We start from the raw sequence: 21,303 nt of genomic DNA on the forward strand, positions 1-21,303 counted from the left end.
ACGTCTACAAATATTACTTCATTACGTCTACAAATATTACTTTTTTACGTCTACAAATATTACTTCCTTACGCCCCAAATATTACTTCCTTATATCTACAAATACTACTTCTTTATATCTACAAATATTACTTCCTTATGTCTACAAATATTACTTCCTTAAGTCTACAAATATTACTTCATTACGTCCACAAATGTTATTTCCTAGAATAAAAACATTTGTGTTTATTTAAACATGTTGCTGAAGCAACAGGAAGTAATTTCAGAGGATGCTAACATGCTACAATGCTATCCCCTAACTTGTTTAAAAAAAAAAATTTAGCAAAAGAATAAAAACATTTGTTTTATTTAAACATGTTGCAGACTTCCTGTTGCTACAGGAAGTCACTTCATAGGATGCTAACATGCTACATGGCTAGCCCCTGACTCGTCTTGTTTAAAATAGACATTCATTTTTTAGCAAAAGAATAAAAACATTTTTGTTGATTTAAACATTTTGGAGACTTCCTGCTGCTACAGGAAGTCACTTCATGGATGCTAACATGCTACAATGCTATCCCCTAACTCTTCTTGTTTAAAATAAAAAATAATATTTATCAGAAGAATAAAAACATTTTTGTTTATTTAAACATGTTGGAGACTTCCTGTTGCTACAGGAAGTCACTTCATGGATGCTAACATGCTACATGGCTAGCCCCAGACTCTCCTGGTGTCAAATAATAAAATCCTTGTTAGAAATAGAAATAGACAAATGAGTTTATAAAGATATATTTGGACTGATCGCATCTTGTCGTGTGTGGAAGTGAAAACTACGACGTCTGATCCAAACATGAGTGAAAAGATGTTGTCGCCGCTGCAGCCTCGACGTGATCAATGAAACCTGACTCTGGTAAGTCAACACCAGGAGGCGCCGCGCTGTTATCTGGTGTCCATGGAGCAGCTTTTATCTGCTGACGTTGATGAAAGTCATGTGTTGACGTCGATCATCGCGGCACTGATTGTTCAATCAAACCACGAGATCCTTCCTCGGCTGCTGAAACTTTTGATCAGGCTTTTTATTGGACAGCAGGTCATGTGACACCGTGACCTGTAACCTCATCACTCGTCGACGACGACGCAAACACACGGACGGACGGCTGGAAGAAAACACCAGGTACATGTTTGTGTTTTTATCTAAAACAAACACACAAGGATTCTCTAGAAACAGCGTCTGCGAGCGCAGACATCCGTCAAGCAGCTCAACTCCACCTATAGTGTGACTTTAACCTGGTCCTACATTTATTCTCTTTGTTCAGAGATGTTTACAGCATTTGAAATGTTGTTCGTACATTATTGAAGCTAATGTGTTGCTAGCTTGAGCGTCTCGTGGCCCGCGGGCTAAATATGGCCAGCCAAAAACATCTTATGAGGCCCGTGGGGTTGGTTTGCAGATAATCAAAGTAGATTATTTTGTTATTTGTTTATTGATTTATTAAGATAAATAGTTACGTATAATAGTAATAGAAATAGTAATATACGTTTGTTTGACCTTCAACGTTTGACTCCGCCCCCGTTTATTTATAAATGTTTAAAAAGTTATTCATGCGTTTCCTAAAATGTTATCGATGTCATTTTCGTGAACGTTATTGAATCGTTAATAGGTTGTTGTTGAACTGGACAGCAGGGGGCAGTGTGTGCGTGACAGAGCTCGCTCGCACAACACAGTAGAAAGCATCGAAGCCACTTGGTTTTGTTCTAGAGTAGAGGACTGTTGAACTCCATCAAGCTTATGTATGTATGTATGTTCAATGTAGTTAAAGTTTAAAGTTTATTTCTAGATCCACTGATGCAGCTTCAGACTCGTGACCTCCGACCTTCGACCCTGTGAGTGAAACTCAACTTTTACATTTTTCACATTCGTCCGTTCGTAATGACATATTTCAGTTATTCTTTTATGATTATCATGTTTTTTGATTTCACATCATAATTGACGAAATAGTCTGTAAAAACATATTTAATGTATTTATTATTACAATGTTTTTTTTAATTAATTACATTTTTTATTTTTTTATGATTATGGATTTATTTTTACTACCTTGTGAAATCATTATTTATGGAATACTTTTAATTATTATTAATTAATTATTTTTAAATAATAAGTCATTAATACATATAAAGTTTATTTAATTAATTTATTATTTCTACTTGTAAATATATTTCTGTAATGTTGTATTATTCATGACTAATAATATATATATAAGGTTTCATTAAGTTTTTTTTTATGCTTTTGTATTTATTATAATTTTAAAGTATTTTTATTTATTTATTTTTATTATGATTTGTTTACTTATTTACCTTATTTAATTCTCAATAATAAATTTAATTGATGAATTAATACTTTTTATATTATTATGTATTTATTGTATTATACATGTAGTATTGACTGTAAAAGTATTTCACGTTAATGCTATATTTGAAGGAGCAGCTTCACTGGAACGTCTCAACGACTCAACGATGAAGTGTAAGTTCACGACGACAACTTTCAAATCAGTCTCAACAAATAATAATAATTAAAAAATAAACGTTTCTTCCTCAGCGTTCCAAGACCCTGTCACGTCAACATGGGGTGAGAACTTCCTGTTGTACACCTTCACAATAAGAGTGTTTTAAGACCCTGTCACGTCAACATGGGGTTAGAACTTCCTGTTGTTGCCCTTCACAATAAGAGTGTTTTAAGACCCAGTCACGTCAACATGGGGTGAGAACTTCCTGTTGTACACCTTCACACCATGGGGTGAGAAATTCCTGTTGTAGACCTTCACAATAAGAGTGTTTTAAGACCTGTGCTGTATCTCAAATCACATACTAGCATACTCAAAGTTAGTATTTTTAGTGCGTTAGTGTGTCTCAATTCTTAGTACGCCCACAAAACTGAGCATGGTTCGATGGACACTAACCACACTAAACAGCCACCATCTTAGTGAGGTTTTAAACGGAAGTTACGTCATATATAAATGCATATATATTCATATACTTACATGTGTATTTTCCGCAGCAGCAGGAGGATAAACACGTCTTCGCTGCTGATACAAACTTAAATATCTCGCGATTATTTAGATTCTCATATTTTTTCTTTATTTCTTTTTCCAAACTTGCAAAACGTGCTGCCAGCAGGTGGCGTTGCGTTCAAACAGCTGGTTGAAACCATCGTTAAATAGTAGTAGAAGAAGAAGCTGTCATGTGATTTCCTGTTAGTGTGTAGCAGCAGAGTTTGATTTGAGACATACTATCTGTGGAGGATTTGCGTACTAGTTAGTACGTACACTATCCTGATGCATACTAAGAGAAGTATGCGATTTGAGACACAGCACCTGTCACGTCGACATGGGGCGAGAACTTCCTGTCGTTGACTTTCACAATAAGAGTGTTTCAAGACCCTGTCACGTCAATATGGGGTTAGAACGTCCTGTCGTTGCCCTTCACAATAAGAGTGTTTCAAGACCCTGTCACGTCAACATGGGGTTAGAACTTCCTGTCGTTGCCCTTCACAATAAGAGTGTTTCAAGACCCTGTCACGTCAACATGGGGTGAGAACTTCCTGTCGTTGCCCTTCACAATAAGAGTGTTTCAAGACCCTGTCACGTCAACATGGGGCAAGAACTTCCTGTCGTTGACTTTCACAATAAGAGTGTTTCAAGACCCTGTCACGTCAACATGGGGCAAGAACTTCCTGTCGTTGACTTTCACAATAAGAGTGTTTCAAGACCCTGTCACGTCAATATGGGGTTAGAACGTCCTGTCGTTGCCCTTCACAATAAGAGTGTTTCAAGACCCTGTCACGTCAACATGGGGTTAGAACTTCCTGTCGTTGCCCTTCACAATAAGAGTGTTTCAAGACCCTGTCACGTCAACATGGGGTGAGAACTTCCTGTCGTTGCCCTTCACAATAAGAGTGTTTCAAGACCCTGTCACGTCAACATGGGGCAAGAACTTCCTGTCGTTGACTTTCACAATAAGAGTGTTTCAAGACCCTGTCACGTCAACATGGGGTGAGAACTTCCTGTCGTTGACCTTCACAATAAGAGTGTTCTAAGACCCTACACGTCAACATGGGGTGAGAACTTCCTGTCGTTGACCTTCACAATAAGAGCGTTCTAAGACCCTACACGTCAACATGGGGTGAGAACTTCCTGTCGTTGACCTTCACAATAAGAGCGTTCTAAGACCCTGCCTCATCACAGAGAGAAGACCATCAAAGTCCATGTTCCTCGAGAACATCCGTACGCCTCCCACATCTCCCGCTTCGCTATGTTCCCGACCTTCAACGGTCCAGACGACCCCAGAGGTTCCTGGTCCGTCCTCGACCCCGGAGTACCCGGAGCAGGAGCTCAGGTGGAGGTGCTGAGCAAGACTAAAGGTGAGAGAGGAAACACACGAGTATCTACAGATCTTGATGGGTCGGAGCAGGAGGTCCGTACAGGCTGGAGGTTCTGGACTCTGGAGCCGTGAGGAGGGACGAGGTTCTGACCTGGCCCAGAGGATTCTGGGACGTGAGTCCATTTTTTTTAATGGATTTTTAAATGAACCTCAAATTTCTCAGACCTTTTAATTTGAAAGCAGATCCTTATGAAAGCGATGAGTTCACTGAGAGGGATTGAGACAAAGAGAGCAGGACTCGAAATTGAACTGCAGTTAATTAGTTGAATGAAAAGGCTCGTTTGACTGTTGATGAAGACAGAGAAACTACAAAATATAGTTGAGTTCACTGAGAGGGGGTGGGATAAAGAGAGAGCAACACTTTCAGAGCGAGACTTGAGTTTGAAAATGAGTCAGAATTTTTTTTTATTTGGGTTAGAAGGCTTGTTAGACTGTTAATGAAAGCAAATAAACTTGAAAAAAACTACTGATGAGTTTACTGAGAGGGGGTGAGACAAAGAGCGACACTTTAAGGGGCGAGTCTTGAGTTAGAAAAGGAGTTGGATAGATACTCATGTGAGTGAGAGGCTGGTTGGACGGTCTATGTTGGAAAAAAACATTAAAAAAAAGAAAAATCGATGAGTTCACTGAGAGGGGGTGAGACGAAGACAGAGTTGGTATTAGCAGTTTTTTCTGGAGTTGAATTCAAACTAAACAAGTCTGTCGTTGTGTCAGTCGGTGAAAAAGAACCGAGTCTGGTACCCTGCCCCCCCCAAGACCGTCCTGCCTGATCCTGGCCTCCGGGTCTGGACTCCACCTGAGCGCACCTGCAACATGCTGAGGAACCTGCAGAAGACTCTGTGGATCACCTCGTACCAGACGGACTTCACAGGTAAAGTCTTCTCCAGGAGGACCAGAAACTGCTTATTGAACTGGTCTGTGAAGGCTCTGGACCTGCTGCTCCTCTGAAGATGGATGACTTCAGGGAGAAGATCAGCGGAGCCTCCTCCCATGATGCACCTCTGGTAACTGAAGGAACATCATGCTGGAGAAACCAGAAGTGACAGGAACGTATTTGGTTCTTCCAGAGAGAAAAGTATCGTCCGCTGTTTGTTCCTTCCAGACCAGGAAGAGGACGGAGACGTGGAGCTTCAGACCAGGACCCTCCATCATCTCCAGCGAGCCCATGTAGGTCACGGACCACAGCTGAGTCTAATCGAGCAGAGAAACTGGGTCACAGTGTTTCACGGAGCAGATGCTCCACAGAAGAGCTGAGCTCAGAGTTTCCACCAGATCGCCAGGAGACCCCCGGGGTCAGGCTCAGATCCGGGATCCTGCCGCGCCCCCCAGTCCTGCCCATGATTCTCGGCACCGGTCCCGTGAAGGTCCAGCCTTGGTTCAGTAGGTCAGAAGCTCATCGCAGGTTTAACGTGTCCACAAGCAGATCCGTGGTGAACCTGCAGGACAACGTGGTGACCGGACGAAAACATGACTTTTACGGCGTCAACGTCAACATCTTACACTGATCGTACCGTCATGTTTGACCTTCAATAAACACTATCAAGGTCATATCAAACACCTCTTGACTTTCTTTTAGCAGCTACTCTCCAGCCTCAGGTCACATGTTGCCTGACCTCGCAAACTATTTTCAACTATAATCAAACAATTTTCAACTATAATCAAACAATTTTCAACTATAATCAAACAATTTTCAACTATAATCAAACAATTTTCAACTATAATCAAACAATTTTCAACTATAATCAAACAATTTAAACTATAATCAAACAATTTTCAATTATAATCAAACAATTTAAACTATAATCAAACAATTTTCAATTATAATCAAACAATTTAAACTATAATCAAACAATTTTCAATTATAATCAAACAATTTTCAACTGTAATCAAACAATTTTCAACTATAATCAAACAATTTTCAACTATAATCAAACAATTTAAACTATAATCAAACAATTTTCAATTATAATCAAACAATTTTCAACTGTAATCAAACAATTTTCAACTATAATCAAACAATTTTCAACTATAATCAAACAATTTAAACTATAATCAAACAATTTTCAATTATAATCAAACAATTTTCAACTGTAATCAAACAATTTTCAACTATAATCAAACAATTTAAACTATAATCAAACTATTTTCAACTATAATCAAACAATTTTCAACTATAATCAAACAATTTAAACTATAATCAAACAATTTTCAATTATAATCAAACAATTTTCAATTATAATCAAACAATTTTCAACTATAATCAAACAATTTTCAACTATAATCCAACAATTTTCAATTATAATCAAACAATTTTCAACTATAATCAAACAATTTTCAACTATAATCAAACAATTTTCAACTAAAATCAAACAATTTTCAACTTTAATCAAACAATTTTCAAATATAATCCAACAATTTTCAACTATAATCAAACAATTTTCAACTATAATCAAACAATTTAGCTTAAATGCTAGCAGCGATGATAGCAAGAAGGATGTATTGATCGGGGATTGATAATAATTGTAACTTCACACTCATTAACTTCAAAAGTGAAAAACGTTCTGAAAGCTCGTCTCAATCCTTCAGACTCACAACAGACTCTCGCGGCTGGAGAACCATCACTCAATTATATCTGGGCCCAAATTGGAGTTTCTAATAGTCTGTCCGTGAGTTGAACCAGTTCAGCTCCCAGTTGATCACTTGACCTCAGAGTTCACGCAGAGTTCAGCCTGAGTTAGCATTAGCATTATTAGCGCTAACTTGAAATGACAGAGCTGTCAAGTGTCACACTTTGAGTGACAGTCACTCGTTGAACCATCGTTTCACCGCACGTACGCAGTAACTCCTCATCATGACCATGATCTGTTACTTTGTAAAGTTGCTCGGAAATCTTGACGAACGAGAGGTTACGAGAGTCCATTATGGCGTAATAATGGCTTCACTCCTCCTTCAGCTGTAATCACGCTTTGTTTATACAACGAGTCCCTTGGAGGTGGAGGCCATTGATGACGCGCGGTGACAAACCTCCATGTTTGACCAATCACAGCAGAGTGGGTGTGGTTATGGTCAACAAGATTTCATCTCCAGAACAACAAAGTGGTTTCAGTGGGCGGAGCTTAAGATCATTTCCTAATGTCAATGTTTCAATATTAAGTTGTCAACACCTGCTTGTTTGCCTTCAGGAGGTCATGATGCTGAAGGTCAAAAGGTCAGATGTCAGTGACGTGAACGGGTCGCTGGGATGTGAACCCGTGATGTAAACAACGAACATGAGGCTCCGTCGTGTTTCCTCACTTGTTTTCTCTGCTAATTATCTCCTGAGCCACGAACGCTGACGCCACTAATTCCCTCTTTGTTTGTGGGTTCATTAGAGCCGGACATGTGAGCACATGACCCGCTGCAAGAACCCTTTAAGCTCCGCGGACCAGGAACACCAGAGAATCCCTTCAAAGCTGTGCAGATAATGACTGTGTTGTTTACGCTCATGCTGCGCTCGGAGCTGCTGCAGCAAAACCTTCCACAGGAAACATCTCCTGCAGTCACAAGCTGTGAAAAGGTTTTTGTGCGACGGAGAGTCCTTGAGCCAGAGCGTCCTTCAGAGACACAGAGGGATGAGAATGGAAGAGCACCTGTGCACACACCTGAGAGACCCATGTAGAGACGTCACCACCTGGTTATCCTTATCATTATTATCTTTATCATTATTAGTATTATTATTGTTGTTGTTGTTATCATTTATTATTATTATCATTGTTATTATTATTTGATTATTATTGTTGTTGTTATCATTTGTTATTATTATCATTGTTATTATTATTTGATTATTATTATTGTTGTTGTTGTTATCATTTATTATTATTATCATTGTTATTATTATTTGATTATTATTGTTGTTGTTATCATTTGTTATTATTATCATTGTTATTATTATTTGATTATTATTATTATTGTTGTTGTTATCATTTGTTATTATTATCATTGTTATTATTATTTGATTATTATTATTATTGTTGTTGTTATCATTTGTTATTATTATCATTGTTATTATTATTTGATTATTATTGTTGTTGTTATCATTTATTATTATTATCATTGTTATTATTATTTGATTATTATTGTTGTTGTTGTTGTTGTTATCATTTGTTATTATTATCATTGTTATTATTATTTGATTATTATTATTGTTGTTGTTGTTATTATTTGTTATTATTATCATTGTTATTATTATTTGATTATTATTGTTGTTATCATTTGTTATTATTATCATTGTTATTATTATTTGATTATTATTGTTGTTGTTGTTGTTATCATTTGTTATTATTATCATTGTTATTATTATTTGATTATTATTGTTGTTGTTGTTATCATTTGTTATTATTATCATTGTTATTATTATTTGATTATTATTATTGTTGTTGTTGTTATCATTTGTTTTTATTATTTGATTATAATGGTTGTTGCTGTTGTTGTTATCATTTATTATTATCATCATTGTTATTATTATTTGATTATTATTGTTGTTGTTGTTGTTATCATTTATTATTATTATCATTGTTATTATTATTTGATTATTATTGTTGTTGTTGTTGTTATCATTTATTATTATTATCATTGTTATTATTATTTGATTATTATTGTTGTTGTTATCATTCATTATTATTATCATTGTAATTATTATTTGATTATTATTATTGTTGTTGTTTTTATCATTTATTATTATTATCATTGTTATTATTATTTGATTATAATGGTTTTTGCTGTTGTTGTTATCATTTATTATTATTATCATTGTTATTATTATTTGATTATTATTGTTGTTGTTGTTGCTATCATTTGTTATTATTATCATTGTTATTATCTTTATTATTATTGTTATAATATTAGTATGGTTAGTATTTTCATTATTATTATTATATTATTATTATTATTATTATATTTACTATTATTTTATTGTTATTATATTTTAATTTTTATCTTTATATATATTTTTTTATTATTGTTATTATTATTATTATTATTATTATTATTGTTGTTGTTGTTGTTGTTGTTATTGTTATTACTATTATTATTATTTAGACTTTAGACTTTCTTTTATTGTCATTGAACAGAAAACACAGCAGTGAAACTGGCGACGAAATTTCGTTGCTAGGCAACCGTTAAAAAATACAGCATTACTATTATAATTATTGTTATTATTATCATTATTATTGCTATTATTATCGTTGTTATTATTATTATTGTTATTATTATTGTCATTATTGTCATTATTTTTTATTAAATTTAGTATTATTGGGGAATAAACCTCAAATATTGTGACAAGAAAAACTGTTTATATATATTTATAGAAAAGATTAAATAAAAATAAATATAAAATAAAATGATGAATCAAATAAATAACAAACACGTGACTCAAATATTAAAATGAGTGAATTCAAATAAAACATAGTCACAATAATGGAGGTAGAAACACTAAATATGTTTTTATTACACAATGATTTAATAGAGGAATCAATATTAATATTAAGATAAAAAACTCCTATTTGTATTCTGAAATACAAATAGTATTTTGATGTCACCAGATATTATTAAACTCAAGTTATGAATATACATGTTTTGCTCTTTATTCTAAAATGTATTAAAAATATATATATATATATATATATATATATATATATACATATATATATATATATATATATATATTGTGTACAAAAAATAATAATAGCGTACAAAAAACATGAGAAGATTTCAATAAAATGAATGACGAGAATGGTTAAAATATATATTTATCGTTATAACTATCTAATATATGAGGGTTTATTTTAAATGATTAGCAAACATGACAAAAATCTACAATAATGACAATTAAATAATTATTTTTCTGTGACTTGATCATAAAAATAAAGATTCAGATAAACGAGCCTCTGTAAATCAAATAAAAGTCAATCAAAGTTGTAATTCTCCACTTTGTCCAGCAGAGAGCAGTGTTTCTCCACATGTCCGTTTGTCGAAGTTCATCTTTTTGTTTCTTGTGACGTCACCGCGTTGACGCATGCGTCGTTTTCATAGACGGACTCACTGTCACCGTGGATTAAATTATTTCCGTCCGCAGCAGAGAGATGACTTTGTCCTTGCTGTGGGGGGTCCCAGGACTACGTCACCGGATCCCGCCCCTCTCTGTGTGATGACGTCACACTTGGCTGGATTCTGACTGGCGCTGGCTGACGTCACTCACGGTCCTCCTCCCACATGCAGCGGTGAGTGTCGGAGCCTGAAGCTCCTGAGCCTCCTCACCTTTTCATTCTTCTCCTCTTCTTCTTCTTCTTCTTCTTCTTATTTCTCTTCTTCTTCTCGTTCTCCTCTCTCTTGCTCAAGGTCCAAGTCTCGCAGGTGTGTGGACGAGATCTCGTTACCTGGAAACAACATCTGGAAGTGTGTCAAGGTGAGTGCGCTGTGGGTTCAGGTGACGTTTCTGTGTGTCTCTCGTTCAACTTCATTCAAAGTGTTTGTGTTTGAAACGGTTTTTATCAACACAAATATTTGTTGATTCATCTTCAAATTAATTATTATTATGATTATTATTAATTAATCTTCAATAAAGTTCTACCTAACCTAACCCAACCTAACCTAAACTAACCTAACCTAACCTAACCTAAAATAACCTAACCTAACCTAACCTAAAATAACCTAACCTAACCTAACCTAACCTAACCCAACCTAACCTAACCTAACCTTACCTAAAATAACCTAACCTAAACTAACCTAACCTAAACTAACCTAACCTAACCTAACCTAAACTAACCTAACCTAAACTAACCTAACCTAACCTAAACTAACCTAACCTAAACTAACCTAACCTAACCTAACCTAAACTAACCTAACCTAAACTAACCTAACCTAACCTAACCTAACCTAACCTAACCTAAACTAACCTAACCTAAACTAACCTAAACTAACCTAAAATAACCTAACCTAACCTAACCTAAAATAACCTAACCTAACCTAAAATAACCTAACCTAACCTAAACTAACCTAACCTAAACTAACCTAACCTAACCTAACCTAACCTAAACTAACCTAACCTAACCTAACCTAAACTCTAATGTTTCTCACGTGATCATCAACCATGTCATGTTTCAATGATTGTTTTAGGTTTACTTTGTTTTTACTTCATGTTTTTTCCCCCAGTTTTTACTCGACATACAGTGTAAATATATTTTAGTGTTTGTTTTGTATTTAAAGCACATATTTAACATCACCACGTCAATTAAAAAAATTGAATAAATATATGTATACTATAGATGTATAACAAAACACTATCTTCTTTAAATATATTATATTAAATTAATAAATACATATATTTAATTATATATGATAAATGTGATTATTTTATATTTATATATATATATATTCTTATTTAAGTGGCAAATGTATGTATTTATAATGCATGTATATATATATAAATACATATATTAAATAATACATAATAATGTATACAATAATGTATAATACATATATACACAGATATGTATTTATATATATATATATATACATATATATGTATTTATATATATATATATATATAAATACATATATATGTATTTATATATATATATATATATATATACATATATATGTATTTATATATATATATATATACATATATATGTATTTATATATATTATATATATATACAACTTTGTCATGAAAACATTTTTAAGTTTCCACTCAACTGTCACTCACTGTCACTCGTTGTCGTCACAGACGCAGGTTGTCAAGACTTGTTGTCAAAGTGTTCGACTCACACACCGAGCCTTGAGACTGAGAGAGTCTTGAGTTGTAACTGCAGGTCATGGGTTTGTTTTCCTCCGAGGAAGATTTTCCACGTGTGAACCAAACAAGTCTGCATGTGTTCGGATCTCTGGAGAACCAGCAGCTGTGGTGATACCTGTGACAGGTGTGTTTGAACCACGATGTGTGCACAGGTGACAACACAACAGGCTTTTGTGTTGACACACACTACACTACGACACACTGCACGACTGGTCGGAGCGACAACTGTTCGCTCCACCATGTGGTTTATCTAGAATTGATCCTGAATACAAACATTTATTTCTACAAGAGATTTATCGTCCAAATATCCCTTTGTCTGATCCATCATTTTGACTCTCCACTACCTTTAGACCCAGTTGGACCAACCATTATTAAACTATTCATGTCACTTTAGCGTCAGAGTGTCGGCATTATTTTGTGTCGTAAATAAAATGTTATTTTCAACAATTGTGTCAATAGTATAGGAGCTTTTTCATGTGGTTGATGGTAGTTGGTTCATGATGGTTGTTGGTTCATGATGGTTGTTGGTTCATGATGGTTGTTGGTTCATGATGGTTGTTGGTTCATGATGGTTGTTGGTTCATGATGGTTGTTGGTTCATGATGGTTGTTGGTTCATGATGGTAGTTGGTTCATGATGGTTGTTGGTTCATGATGGTTGTTGGTTCATGATGGTAGTTGGTTCATGATGGTTGTTGGTTCATGATGGTTGTTGGTTCATGATGGTTGTTGGTTCATGATGGTTGTTGGTTCATGATGGTTGTTGGTTCATGATGGTTGTTGGTTCATGATGGTTGTTGGTTCATGATGGTTGTTGGTTCATGATGGTTGTTGGTTCATGATGGTTGTTGGTTCATGATGGTTGTTGGTTCATGATGGTAGTTGGTTCATGATGGTTGTTGGTTCATGATGGTTGTTGGTTCATGATGGTTGATGGTTCATGATGGTAGTTGGTTCATGATGGTAGTTGGTTCATGATGGTTGTTGGTTCATGATGGTTGTTCGTTCATGATGGTTGTTGGTTCATGATGGTTGTTAGTTCATGATGGTAGTTGGTTCATGATGGTTTTGGTTCATGATGGTTGTTGGTTCATGATGGTAGTTGGTTCATGATGGTTGTTTATTCATGATGGTTGTTGGTTCATGATGGTAGTTGGTTCATGATGGTTGTTGGTTCATGATGGTTGTTGGTTCATGATGGTTGATGGTTCATGATGGTAGTTGGTTCATGATGGTAGTTGGTTCATTATGGTTGTTGGTTCATGATGGTTGTTGGTTCATGATGGTTGTTGGTTCATGATGGTTGTTAGTTCATGATGGTTGTTGGTTCATGATGGTTTTTGGTTCATGATAAAGTTGGTTCATGATGGTTGTTGATTCATGATAAAGTTGGTTCATGATGGTTGTTGGTTCATGATAAAGTTGGTTCATGATGGTTGTTGGTTCATGATAAAGTTGGTTCATGATGGTTGTTGGTTCATGATGGTAGTTGGTTCATGATGGTTGTTGGTTCATGATGGTAGTTGGATCATGATGGTTGTTGGTTCATGATGGTTGTTGGTTCATGATGGTTGTTGGTTCATGATGGTTGTTGGTTCATGATGATTGTTGGTTCACGATGGTTGTTGTCTCATGATGGTTGATGGTTCATGATGGTAGTTGGTTCATGATGGTTGTTGGTTCATGATGGTTGTTGGTTCATGATGGTTGATGGTTCATGATGGTAGTTGGTTCATGATGGTAGTTGGTTCATGATGGTTGTTGGTTCATGATGGTTGTTCGTTCATGATGGTTGTTGGTTCATGATGGTTGTTGGTTTATGATGGTAGTTGGTTCATGATGGTTTTGGTTCATGATGGTTGTTGGTTCATGATGGTAGTTGGTTCATGATGGTTGTTTATTCATGATGGTTGTTGGTTCATGATGGTAGTTGGTTCATGATGGTTGTTGGTTCATGATGGTTGTTGGTTCATGATGGTTGATGGTTCATGATGGTTGTTGGTTCACGATGGTAGTTGGTTCATGATGGTTGTTGGTTCATGATGGTTGTTGGTTCATGATGGTTGTTGGTTCATGATGGTTGATGGTTCATGATGGTAGTTGGTTCATGATGGTTGTTTATTCATGATGGTTGTTGGTTCATGATGGTAGTTGGTTGATGATGGTTGTTGGTTCATGATGGTTGTTGGTTCATGATGGTTGTTGGTTCATGATGGTTGATGGTTCATGATGGTTGTTGGTTCATGATGGTTGTTGGTTCATGATGGTTGTTAGTTCATGATGGTAGTTGGTTCATGATGGTTTTGGTTCATGATGGTTGTTGGTTCATGATGGTAGTTGGTTCATGATGGTTGTTTATTCATGATGGTTGTTGGTTCATGATGGTAGTTGGTTCATGATGGTTGTTGGTTCATGATGGTTGTTGGTTCATGATGGTTGATGGTTCATGATGGTAGTTGGTTCATGATGGTAGTTGGTTCATTATGGTTGTTGGTTCATGATGGTTGTTGGTTCATGATGGTTGTTGGTTCATGATGGTTGTTAGTTCATGATGGTTGTTGGTTCATGATGGTTTTTGGTTCATGATAAAGTTGGTTCATGATGGTTGTTGATTCATGATAAAGTTGGTTCATGATGGTTGTTGGTTCATGATAAAGTTGGTTCATGATGGTTGTTGGTTCATGATAAAGTTGGTTCATGATGGTTGTTGGTTCATGATGGTAGTTGGTTCATGATGGTTGTTGGTTCATGATGGTAGTTGGATCATGATGGTTGTTGGTTCATGATGGTTGTTGGTTCATGATGGTTGTTGGTTCATGATGGTTGTTGGTTCATGATGATTGTTGGTTCACGATGGTTGTTGGTTCATGATGGTTGATGGTTCATGATGGTAGTTGGTTCATGATGGTTGTTGGTTCATGATGGTTGTTGGTTCATGATGGTTGATGGTTCATGATGGTAGTTGGTTCATGATGGTAGTTGGTTCATGATGGTTGTTGGTTCATGATGGTTGTTCGTTCATGATGGTTGTTGGTTCATGATGGTTGTTGGTTCATGATGGTAGTTGGTTCATGATGGTTTTGGTTCATGATGGTTGTTGGTTCATGATGGTAGTTGGTTCATGATGGTTGTTTATTCATGATGGTTGTTGGTTCATGATGGTAGTTGGTTCATGATGGTTGTTGGTTCATGATGGTTGTTGGTTCATGATGGTTGATGGTTCATGATGGTTGTTGGTTCATGATGGTAGTTGGTTCATGATGGTAGTTGGTTCATGATGGTTGTTGGTTCATGATGGTAGTTGGTTCATGATGGTTGTTGGTTCACGATGGTAGTTGGTTCATGATGGTTGTTGGTTCATGATGGTTGTTGGTTCATGATGGTTGTTGGTTCACGATGGTTGTTGGTTCATGATGGTAGTTGGTTCATGATGGTTGTTGGTTCATGATGGTTGTTGGTTCATGATGGTTGTTGGTTCATGATGGTAGTTGGTTCATGATGGTAGTTGGTTCATGATGGTTGTTGGTTCATGATGGTAGTTGGTTCATGATGGTTGTTGGTTCACGATGGTTGTTGGTTCATGATGGTAGTTGGTTCATGATGGTTGTTGGTTCATGATGGTAGTTGGTTCATGATGGTAGTTGGTTCATGATGGTTGTTGGTTCATGATGGTAGTTGGTTCATGATGGTTGTTGGTTCATGATGGTTGTTGGTTCATGATGGTTGATGGTTCATGATGGTAGTTGGTTCATGATGGTTGTTGGTTCATGATGGTTGTTGGCTCATGATGGTTGTTGGTTCATGATGGTAGTTGGTTCATGATGGTTGTTGGTTCATGATGGTTGTTGGTTCATGATGGTTTTTTAGTTCATGATGGTTTTTGGTTCATGATGGTTGTTGGTTCATGATGGTTGTTGGTTCATGATGGTTGTTGGTTGATGATGGTTGTTGGTTCATGATGGTTGTTGGTTCATGATGGTTGTTGGTTCATGATGGTTGTTGGTTCATGATGGTTGTTGGTTCATGATGGTTGTTGGTTCATGATGGTTGTTGGTTCATGATGGTTGATGGTTCATGATGGTAGTTGGTTCATGATGGTTGTTGGTTCATGATGGTTGTTGGTTCATGATGGTTGTTGGTTCATGATGGTTGTTGGTTCATGATGGTTGTTGGTTCATGATGATTGTTGGTTCACGATGGTTGTTGGTTCATGATGGTTGATGGTTCATGATGGTAGTTGGTTCATGATGGTTGTTGGTTCATGATGGTTGATGGTTCATGATGGTAGTTGGTTCATGATGGTAGTTGGTTCATGATGGTTGTTGGTTCATGATGGTTGTTCGTTCATGATGGTTGTTGGTTCATGATGGTTGTTGGTTCATGATGGTAGTTGGTTCATGATGGTTTTGGTTCATGATGGTTGTTGGTTCATGATGGTAGTTGGTCATGATGGTTGTTTATTCATGATGGTTGTTGGTTCATGATGGTAGTTGGTTCATGATGGTTTTGGTTCATGATGGTTGTTGGTTCATGATGGTTGATGGTTCATGATGGTAGTTGGTTCATGATGGTAGTTGGTTCATGATGGTTGTTGGTTCATGATGGTTGTTGGTTCATGATGGTTGTTGGTTCATGATGGTTGTTAGTTCATGATGGTTGTTGGTTCATGATGGTTGTTGGTTCATGATAAAGTTGGTTCATGATGGTTGTTGATTCATGATAAAGTTGGTTCATGATGGTTGTTGGTTCATGATAAAGTTGGTTCATGATGGTTGTTGGTTCATGATGGTTGTTTGTTCATGATGGTTTTTGGTTCATGATGGTAGTTGGTTCATGATGGTTGTTGGTTCATGATGGTTGTTGGTTCATGGTGGTTGTTGGTTCATGATGGTTGTTGGTTCATGATAAAGTTGGTTCATGATGGTAGTTGGTTCATGATGGTTGTTGGTTCATGATGGTTGTTGGTTCATGATGGTTGTTGGTTCATGATAAAGTTGGTTCATGATGGTAGTTGGTTCATGATGGTAGTTGGTTTATGATGGTTGATGGTTCATGATGGTTGTTGGTTCATGATGGTTGTTGGTTCATGATGGTTGATGGTTCATGATGGTAGTTGGTTCATGATGGTTGTTGGTTCATGATGGTTGTTGGTTCATGATTGTAGTTGGTTCATGATGGTTGATGGTTCATGATGGTTGTTGGTTCATGATGGTTGTTGGTTCATGATGGTTGTTGGTTCATGATGGTTGATGGTTCATGATGGTAGTTGGTTCATGATGGTTGTTGGTTCATGATGGTTGTTGGTTCATGATGGTTGTTGGTTCATGATGGTTGATGGTTCATGATGGTAGTTGGTTCATGATGGTTGTTGGTTCATGGTGGTTGTTGGTTCATGATGGTTGGAGGTTCATGATGGTAGTTGGTTCATGATGGTTGATGGTTGATGATGGTAGTTGGTTCATGATGGTTGTTGGTTCATGATGGTTGTTGGTTCATGATGGTTGTTGGTTCATGATGGTAGTTGGTTCATGATGGTTGTTGGTTCATGATGGTTGTTGGTTCATGATGGTAGTTGGTTCATGATGGTTGTTTGTTCATGATGGTTGTTGGTTCATGATGGTTGTTGGTTCATGATGGTTGTTGGTTCATGATGGTAGTTGGTTCATGATGGTTGTTGGTTCATGATGGTTGTTGGTTCATGATGGTTGTTGGTTCATGATGGTTTTTTAGTTCATGATGGTTTTTGGTCCATGATGGTTGTTGGTTCATGATGGTTGTTGGTTCATGATGGTTGTTGGTTCATGATGGTTGTTGGTTCATGATGGTTGTCAGTTCATGATGGTTGTTGGTTCATGATGGTTGTTTATTCATGATGGTTGTTGATTCATGATAGTTTTTGGTTCATGATGGTTTTTGGTTCATGATGGTTGTTGGTTCATGATGGTTGTTGGTTCATGATCGTTTTGGTTCATGATGGTTGTTGGTTCATGATGGTTGTTGGTTCATGATGGTTGTTGGTTCATGAAGGTTTTTTAGTCCATGATGGTTTTTGGTTCATGATGGTTGTTCGTTCATGATGGTTTTTGGTTCATGATGGTTGTTGGTTCATGATGGTTGTTGGTTCATGATGGTTGTTGGTTCATGATGGTAGTTGGTTCATGATGGTTGTTGGTTCATGATGGTAGTTGGATCATGATGGTTGTTGGTTCATGATGGTTGTTGGTTCATGATGGTTGTTTATTCATGATGGTTGTTGGTTCATCATGGTAGTTGGTTCATGATGGTTGTTGGTTCACGATGGTAGTTGGTTCATGATGGTTGTTGGTCCATGATGGTAGTTGGTTCATGATGGTTGTTGGTTCATGATGGTTGTTGGTTCATGATGGTTGTTGGTTCATGATGGTTGTTAGTTCATGATGGTTGTTAGTTCATGATGGTTGTTGGTTCATGATGGTTGTTGGTTCATGATGGTTGTTAGTTCATGATGGTTGTTAGTTCATGATGGTTGTTAGTTCATGATGGTTGTTGGTTCATGATGGTTGTTGGTTCATGATGGTTGTTGGTTCATGATGGTTGTTGGTTCATGAAAAAGTTGGTTCATGATGGTTGTTGATTCATGATGGTTGTTGGTTCATGATGGTTGTTGGTTCATGATGGTTGTTGGTTCATGATAAAGTTGGTTCATGATGGTTGTTGGTTCATGATGGTTGTTGGTTCATGATAAAGTTGGTTCATGATGGTTGTTGGTTCATGATGGTTGTTTATTCATGATGGTTTTTGGTTCATGATGGTAGTTGTTTCATGATGGTTGTTGGTTCATGATGGTTGTTGGTTCATGATGGTTGTTGGTTCATGATGGTTGTTAGTTCATGATGGTTGTTGGTTCATGATGGTTGTTGGTTCATGATGGTTGTTAGTTCATGATGGTTGTTAGTTCATGATGGTTGTTAGTTCATGATGGTTGTTGGTTCATGATGGTTGTTGGTTCATGATGGTTGTTAGTTCATGATGGTTGTTAGTTCATGATGGTTGTTGGTTCATGATGGTTGTTGGTTCATGATGGTTGTTAGTTCATGATGGTAGTTGGTTCATGATGGTTGTTGGTTCATGATGGTTGTTGGTTCATGATGGTTGTTGGTTCATGATGGTTGTTTATTCATGATGGTTGTTGGTTCATGATAGTTTTTGGTTCATGATTGTTGTTGATTCATGATGGTTGTTGGTTCATGATGGTTGTTGGTTCATGATGGTTGTTGGTTCATGATGGTTGTTGATTCATGATGGTTGTTGGTTCATGATGGTTGTTGGTTCATGATGGTTGTTAGTTCATGATGGTTGTTGGTTCATGATGGTTGTTGATTCATGATGGTTGTTGGTTCATGATGGTAGTTGGTTCATCATGGTAGTTGGTTCATGATGGTTGTTGGTTCACGATGGTAGTTGGTTCATGATGGTTGTTGGTTCATGATGGTTGTTGGTTCATGATGGTTGTTGGTTCATGATGGTAGTTGGTTCATGATGGTTGTTGGTTCATGATGGTTGTTGATTCATGATGGTTGTTGGTTCATGATGGTAGTTGGTTCATCATGGTAGTTGGTTCATGATGGCTGTTGGTTCACGATAGTAGTTGGTTCATGATGGTTGTTGGTTCATGATGGTTGTTGGTTCATGATGGTTGTTGGTTCATGATGGTTTTTGGTTCATGATGGTTGTTGGTTCATGATGGTTGTTGGTTCATGATGGTTGTTGATTCATGATGGTTGTTGGTTCATGATGGTAGTTGGTTCATCATGGTAGTTGGTTCATGATGGTAGTTGGTTCACGATGGTAGTTGGTTCATGATGGTTGTTGGTTCATGATGGTTGTTGGTTCATGATGGTTGTTGGTTCATGATGGTAGTTGATTCATGATGGTTGTTGGTTCATGATGGTTGTTGGTTCATGATGGTTGTTGGTTCATGATGGTAGTTGGTTCATGATGGTTGTTGGTTCATGATGGTTGTTGGTTCATGATGGTTGTTGGTTCATGATGGTTGTTGGTTCATGATGGTTGTTGGTTCATGATGGTAGTTGGTTCATGATGGTTTTTGGTTCATGATGGTTGTTGGTTCATGATGGTAGTTGGTTCATGATGGTTGTTGGTTCATGATGGTAGTTGATTCATGATGGTTGTTGGTTCATGATGGTTGTTGGTTCATGATGGTTGTTGGTTCATGATGGTAGTTGGTTCATGATGGTTGTTGGTTCATGATGGTAGTTGGTTCATGATGGTTGTTGGTTCATGATGGTTGTTGGTCACGGAAGACGAGGTTGGTTGTCAGGGATCAGAGCAACAGTTGTGAACTGGAAGGACCGATGTGTACATGTGTTCAGATCCCAGATCTTATGAAAACATATGCAGAGAAAGAACATTTAGAAAAGAAGAAGAAACAAAATGGACAGAATTATGACCTCGAGACATCAGTGTCTAAATAACTCTTTTCTATTTCGAAAGCTGGAAGAATCTGCGGGTCTAAAGTAAGTGGAGAGTCCTAATGTACTGTAGCTTTATTTAATGTTAAAGTATTTGAAAAATACAGTAGAGGTGTGTTGCTCAGTTGTGTACCTCAGTGGTGTGGATCAGTTGTGTAGCACAGTTGTGTAGCTCAGTGGTGTGGCTCAGTCGTGTAGCTCAGTTGTGTATCTCAGTTGTGTGGATCAGTTGTATAGCTCAGTTGTGTAGCTCAGTTGTGTACCACAGTTGTGTTGCTCAGTCGTGTAGCTCAGATGTGTAGCTCAGTTGTGTGGATCAGTTGTATAGCTCATTTGTATAGCTCATTTGTGTAGCTCAGTTGTGTAGCTCAGTCGTGTAACACAGTTGTATAGCTCAGTTGTATAGCTTAGTTGTGTAGCTCAGTTGTGTAGCTCAGTTGTGTAGCTCAGTTGTGTAGCTCAGTTGTGTTGCTCAGTCCTGTAACACAGTTGTATAGCTCAGCTGTATAGCTCAGTTGTGTAGCTCAGTTGTGTAGCTCAGTTCTGTAGCTCAGTTGTTTGGATCAGTTGTGTAGCTCAGTTGTG

At 36.9% G+C, this 21,303-nt stretch overlaps 2 protein-coding genes across 2 annotated transcripts in view; both read left to right on the forward strand.

The window, feature by feature from the left end:
- The first annotated feature begins 1,382 nt into the window (after positions 1 to 1,382).
- spmip4 (sperm microtubule inner protein 4) lies at positions 1,383 to 5,920 on the forward strand. Its single transcript, XM_087812393.1, has 8 exons — positions 1,383 to 1,417; positions 2,458 to 2,499; positions 2,575 to 2,604; positions 4,220 to 4,395; positions 4,446 to 4,528; positions 5,130 to 5,286; positions 5,340 to 5,419; positions 5,483 to 5,920. Exons 1-8 carry the CDS (start codon positions 1,383 to 1,385, stop codon positions 5,918 to 5,920), a joined length of 1,041 nt encoding a protein of 346 aa, XP_087668519.1.
- A 4,759-nt stretch (positions 5,921 to 10,679) lies between these two features.
- Positions 10,680 to 21,303, forward strand: part of osbpl3b (oxysterol binding protein-like 3b) — a 49,253-nt gene continuing 38,629 nt past the window's right edge. The window contains exon 1 of the mRNA XM_087812394.1: positions 10,680 to 10,857. The gene's annotated coding sequence lies outside the window, so the exon portion shown is untranslated. The remainder of the gene's footprint in view (positions 10,858 to 21,303) is intronic.

This window comes from Callionymus lyra, chromosome 17 (genome assembly GCF_982586985.1).
Source record: "Callionymus lyra chromosome 17, fCalLyr1.hap1.1, whole genome shotgun sequence".
Taxonomy (NCBI): Eukaryota; Metazoa; Chordata; class Actinopteri; order Syngnathiformes; family Callionymidae; genus Callionymus; species Callionymus lyra.